General features: G+C 33.6%; 1 protein-coding gene across 3 annotated transcripts; it reads right to left on the reverse strand.

Moving 5' to 3' along the window:
* Window positions 1-369: 369 nt before the first annotated feature.
* Window positions 370-5,303, reverse strand: LOC111315805 (SUN domain-containing protein 3-like). Of its 3 annotated transcripts, XR_016330590.1 has the most exons (7): window positions 5,021-5,303; window positions 4,799-4,853; window positions 4,314-4,499; window positions 2,244-3,514; window positions 2,068-2,153; window positions 1,793-1,867; window positions 468-649 (listed from the first exon to the last, which is right to left on the reverse strand). XR_016330590.1 is itself a non-coding variant. In XM_022917824.2 (6 exons), the coding sequence occupies exons 3-6, from the start codon at window positions 4,471-4,473 to the stop codon at window positions 400-402; spliced, it is 1,767 nt and encodes a 588-aa protein (XP_022773559.2). In that variant the 5' UTR covers window positions 4,474-4,499; window positions 4,799-4,853; window positions 5,021-5,303; the 3' UTR covers window positions 370-399. The 3 variants fall into 3 exon arrangements, 2 of the variants coding, with proteins under 2 accessions (XP_022773559.2, XP_022773560.2); XM_022917824.2 differs by lacking the exon at window positions 1,793-1,867 and having other exon boundaries at window positions 370-649; XM_022917825.2 differs by lacking the exon at window positions 1,793-1,867 and having other exon boundaries at window positions 370-649; window positions 4,795-4,853; window positions 5,021-5,292.
* Between the last annotated feature and the right edge of the window lie 332 nt (window positions 5,304-5,635).

The raw sequence follows: 5,635 nt of genomic DNA on the forward strand, positions 1-5,635 counted from the left end.
ATCCTCAAACTCCAGCAACAAATTGGCGTAAATAATGCCACATCACAATATCATTTGGATTATAAGCAGCTGTTAACACATCTTTGTATCAACTACACCTCCAGTGTGAGTGCTTTGCATTCCAAACTTACCCTATATCATCTATTATAAACCTTAGTTTCCAATTAGGAGTAATGTGATAGTTGTATTTTCTGAGCCTCCTTTCCCTTCTTTTCTTTTTTTCTTTTTTTTCTTATATTTTACTAGTATATTATACCACAGGTTGCATGCAAGCCTTGCTTAATCTACTGCAATTTCAGAAGGAAGAACACAAAAGAGAAACCAACTAAGAGCAGGCATTGTAACTGCCAAACGAAAGAAAAAACCAAATTCCAAAAGTGAATGCTCCATAAAGCATATTTAAATCGATAATATAAAGATGATTATGCCACAGCTGCTTAACAAGAAGAGCCAGGAAGAGCTAGAGGTACAAAATTTCCATGGCTTCTCCGTTCTTTGAGCACTCAATGATGACATGTAAACGCTCAACAACATATCTACCAGTAACCTCACAAAAGCAATGAATCCAAAAACTATGCTTACAGCAAATACTGCAATGGCCTTATTCTCCATTGATATCTGCTTCTCCCCAACTTTTTCAACTTTCAACCTGAAATTAGTCGCAATTATCAGCACTTAGATACAGATAAAACCAACATAAATCCCACTAAACAAATTTTCAAAATTATGTAACTTAATTAGAAATTAAAGCATAACAGATTTGATGCAAATAGCCTCCTGGGCAAGGAGTCAAATGGTTTTCTTCGATGTCGACTTGATTCAAGGTTTCACGTTCTAACCACGGTTCTTCCTTCTTTTACATGATATACATATATTTGGACATAAATGAAAGTATGTGCAATCATACATACAAGACCAGCTTCTTTACTTCTCTACAACCACGTTTCCTTCTGTGTATTTCAAATTCTAGCATGTCATATTAATCAAAAACCCAATATATTTCAAAGATCCCATTTACTGTTCTATTTGTATCTTTAACAGGCTACTAAACACTTATTCTTTCTCTGCATGTTTATGGGTTTAGTGCTCCATCTCATAAGATGTTGCATCAAAATGCAAGTATCATTAGTTTTCATATCCTACTAGAAAGTATTCCATAAAAAGCCCTCAGTCATTTTTTTTTTTTCAGTCCCTTACTAGCTACCCCACATAGCACCAGCTAGAAGTCTATTTCTGCTTTTATCATTGTCTTCTATCAGGAGAAATCTCTAGAAATAGGAAAGGCTGATTGATGCAAGTAGCTTAGGCCCAAATATTTCAAGAATCCCCAACTCCAAGAAGAGAGTTTGTTAAGTTGTGTGCTAAGGCTTTGCTTGGTGGTAGGAAGGATAGAAAAGAACAAAAAAGTAAAAAATGTTTAATCTAATGGATAAGTTTCATAACTACTTTTCTACTTTATAACTTAACCATTAGATTAAATATTTGTCCATCCTTATCCATTTTCTAACTTTTTACCAAGCAAAACCTAAATGTTAAGTGACCCAAAAAAAAAACACCAAGAAAAGACAACCAAACCAGTGCAACAATTGATTATCATACATGATATTACAAGTTTGGTTCAAATTGATTTTGGTTTTTTATACCTAAAATACTGTAAAGTACAAACCAATAGTTTTCATATACAATGAAATATTCTTTTACTATTTCAAATATATATTCATAGAAAACATAAAATTTAGAAAATAGTAACTGTACAAAACTTCAAATTTTATGAAATGAGATAAAACATTACCATATTATTGAAATCACCTTTTAAAAGGTTTTGTTCAGTTATAAGCTTTCTGTTATCTTAATTCAGCTCAATTGTCTGTTATTCACGGAAAGAAGAAATATGTCAACTTTATGTTATCCCAAAACTTGTACTGAAGCAAGCCAAGTGCACCTTATTCATCAGTATGCTTATCATTTAGAATAATTTTGAAATAATAAACAAATGCCACAGTCTCATTGCACAAATTAAAATGCAATGAAACTTGAGCAAATTAATCATTAATGGATAGAACCGACCTGAGATCAGCATTGTCTCGGAGTAAAGCATCCAACTGAACCGAAACCAGAGATTTCCAGGAAGCAACCTCACCAACATCTTTAGACTGATAAGAGGGAAAACAAAACGATTACAATGAAATCCACCTGACTTAAACAAAATAACCATTATTGAATCAGCGAAGAGTTTTACATACAATGATCTTCTGGCTGTCATGGAGATCTTTTATATTTGATTTAATCTTCTCTAGAAGTTTATCTTTTTCTCGTATATCTTCGTAAAATTCTTTAAAAATATTGCCATATTTGGAATTCAATTCTTCTAAATACCGCTCCAAAACAGATAAATTTAAGTCTAGAGCTCGAACTTTCTGCATCAAAATTTTTAGAACACTGTCTCCAGGCACTCGGCCAACTTGTTGATGACGAATTTCTTCGACCGGATTGGGAACAATATTATTTGTAACATCAAGTTGCACTTTCGAGTTTTCTACTAAAGACTCAGATCCCATTTCCTTGAATGAACTTTGATGAACATCATCGCGATGAGTGGACTCCAGATGTGAAGGCATTTGTTTCTGATCATGCACTCCATCCTCAGGTGTAAACAGATTATCCTGAACAGAGATCAAATCCTCCAGCATTCTCTCCACTGCATCCACTCCATACACTTCAATAACACTCAGGGTACAATAAAATTCAGAACCATAATGGCTCAGAAGGTTTAACTTCAAATACCTCACCCATTTTGGTTCCTGAAGAACAAATCTCTGAGCAAGCTTCACATTGGTGGCAGTAAAGTTCCCAAGCTTAATCCAAACATCTGTAGGAAAAACCAAACTTCCAAGCAACTCAAATTCTTTCAAATTAGAAGAGTAATGCTCAAAATTTGCTATTTCAATGGTGTCTACTAAAGTTTCTTCTGAAAGTTCTATAACAACAAATTTCTCTTCTGCAGAACAGGGATTCCTTAGGTACTTGTCCTTGTCTCTGCCTAAGATATTAGAGGCACCCTTTGCTTCCTTGTTATATACCAGGACCTTCGCTCCTTTTGACGCGGAAGCATAATTGTATTCTTTACCCCCTGGCTCCAATCTATGTATTACTCCTGTCTGACCAGTACCAGATTTACTTCTAGAAATGAATGCTCGGCTCTTGAATTCGTCAAGACCAAGAGGCACAGCATGGGACAGTCTATCAGACTTTGGAGAGCTATTTTCAGATTTTACACCTGCAACAGAGCTTTCAGCATCATGTTGCTCAAGAGTAGAGACATGATTTTCGTTAGCTTCACTTGCAGGTGATTCAGCATAAAGAGCTGTGGTCTCAGCACCATTTGTACAAAAACCATCATGAGAAGAAGAAAAGCCAGATTCGTCTGCCAAACATTGACCAGGAGAATCAGAATGTTCATCGTGTCTCATCTTAGCTTCATCCCAAGTTGATAAGCCAAGGACTACAGATCCACCTATATTTAATAAAATAACAGAATTACTAGTAAGAAGACACGTAAAAAGCTTTCCAGCAATTAAACATTATACAAACAGTGGATACAGAAAAAGACCCACATTTTGTAATTTTCTAGCAAGAATAAATCAGAGTCTCAGGCAGAATTCCAAGAATAACATGAACAGTAAATAATTTTACTATCACGAGAGAATCAGAGAAATGAAACCTTGATAAAACAGCAAAGTTCAATGACAAAGACAATTATAATAAGCATTTCAGCTCCAAATTAAAACATTAATACTGATTCAGGATACAGATTAGGAAAATTCGAACGAAGTGTAATCGCTCAAAACTTATTTCCTCTTCTAGAGAATTCATATGAAATAAGAACTACTTTCAAGATTTGTCAATAAATTTGATCTAAAAGTAGTCAACAAGCTCATTACAGACGGGTTAAAAAGACAGATAGAAGAGACACTCAAATAAACATAGAAGAACTAGCATTACAACCTTAAAATATTATGCAGAGTAGCCATGTGATGAATTGGACTTTCCAATCAAGCAAAGATTAATCTAAGAGTAATCACTGCAAATCCATTTGATCCACCATGATGAAACCAACACATTTAAGAATGGCCCCATGGATGCACAATAATTATGTTTGTGGCAGATGTGGATGTACACAATCCATTTGAACAAGAAATCTAATACAAGACGAAGCACAGACACACACACGCGCGCGCACAGAGAGAGAGAGAGAACAATAAAAATTTCATACAAGATGACAATTAACTTTGCTCTGAATTGAAAAGGCTTACCTCTATAACCATCACCATGACAAAGCCACAAGCTGAAGAGGGAGAGAATTCCCCACAAAACAAAAACCAAAGACAGAGAAACCTTGTAGAAGCGGCTCCTTCCAGTAACAACCACGTCCAAAGCTCTTCTTTGCAGAAGAGCTGTACGTGATCTCTGCATAGCACATCAATCCAGTCTGCCGCAGACTGCAACGCAAGTGTAACAGGTAATAGTAAAAAGAGAATATAACTTGTAGATTCAGCAAAAAGACTATTACAAAAGCTTCAATCCAAATAATTCAACGATTGCTTCAAAGTTAAACTTCAACCACCAATCAAAGATCAACAAATACCCCAATCGAATATCTAATATTGGGTATACACAAATCAAACCAAGAAATTCTCTCTAATATACTATTGTAAAAGAAAAAAGCAAATACATGATTATCAATTTGATTTGAATTTGGATTTCTATATGTAAATCAAAAAAAAAAAAAATTACCTACTTTTGTTTATTCTCTTTTCAGCAATTTTCTCAGCCACCACCAAACAACTTAAATCCTTCAAAAAAGAGAGACAGAAACCCTTAATGAATAGCAATCAACAAGTTTTAGTTGAAAATTCTTCGAAATTCAAATTGCAAAGTGTAGATCCAATCTTAGAATCATTCAACAAATATTATTTAATTAAAATAAAATCATTCATTAACAATATATAAATCTAATCACCTGAAGAAATTCATACAGAAAGAAGAAGAATATTTGTTTGATGTGAAAAATAAAGAAGAAATCATCTGTTCAGAGAAGGACGTCAAATAGAGTATAAAAGAAGGAATGTGTCGATGAGAAGTAAACAAAAGAGAGCATCGAAACGGCGTGGTTTAAGGCGACAGTCCGCGTAGTGTGATCCCATCGGTCGCTCTTTTTATGGTCATCATTTTGGTAACGGCATGGTCTGTTTTCAAAATCAAATTAAAAAGATAAACCCTTCTCTTTCTCAGATCTCTTCTCTTTTATAATATATTTTTTTAATTTTTAAGTAATAGAAGTAATAGTAGGTGGACTTTGACGGGAATATTTGTCGCTTAGTAGAGGAGCAATCATCTTGGGTTTACCCAATCATTTCCCTTTAGCAGCTTTCATGAGTTGTGGAGATAAGAGATATATACATATATATATATATATATATATAAATGCATACGAAATAGGAGTCAATTATAAAATTTTTTTATTTTATATATTTTTTAATTTTTTATTTTAATAAATTTAAGAAATAAGAAAATAAATAAAATAAAATAATAGTTTATTGAAACCAATAATTAAAGAATTTACATCATATAAATT

Source organism: Durio zibethinus, chromosome 20 (genome assembly GCF_047325235.1).
Source record: "Durio zibethinus cultivar Kanyao isolate XHJ-2024 chromosome 20, ASM4732523v1, whole genome shotgun sequence".
In the NCBI taxonomy this organism is placed as follows: Eukaryota; Viridiplantae; Streptophyta; class Magnoliopsida; order Malvales; family Malvaceae; genus Durio; species Durio zibethinus.

Bases quoted from the DNA above. Each gene is read 5' to 3' on its own strand.
- LOC111315805 (XM_022917824.2), bottom strand. From the start codon at position 4,473: ATGCAGAGATCACGTACAGCTCTTCTGCAAAGAAGAGCTTTGGACGTG. The intron at 3,515-4,313 runs GTAAGCCTTTTC...TATTAAATATAG, and splicing joins TCATGGTGATGGTTATAGAG to GTGGATCTGTAGTCCTTGGC. The intron at 650-2,067 runs GTCGGTTCTATC...GACTAATTTCAG, and splicing joins CGAGACAATGCTGATCTCAG to GTTGAAAGTTGAAAAAGTTG.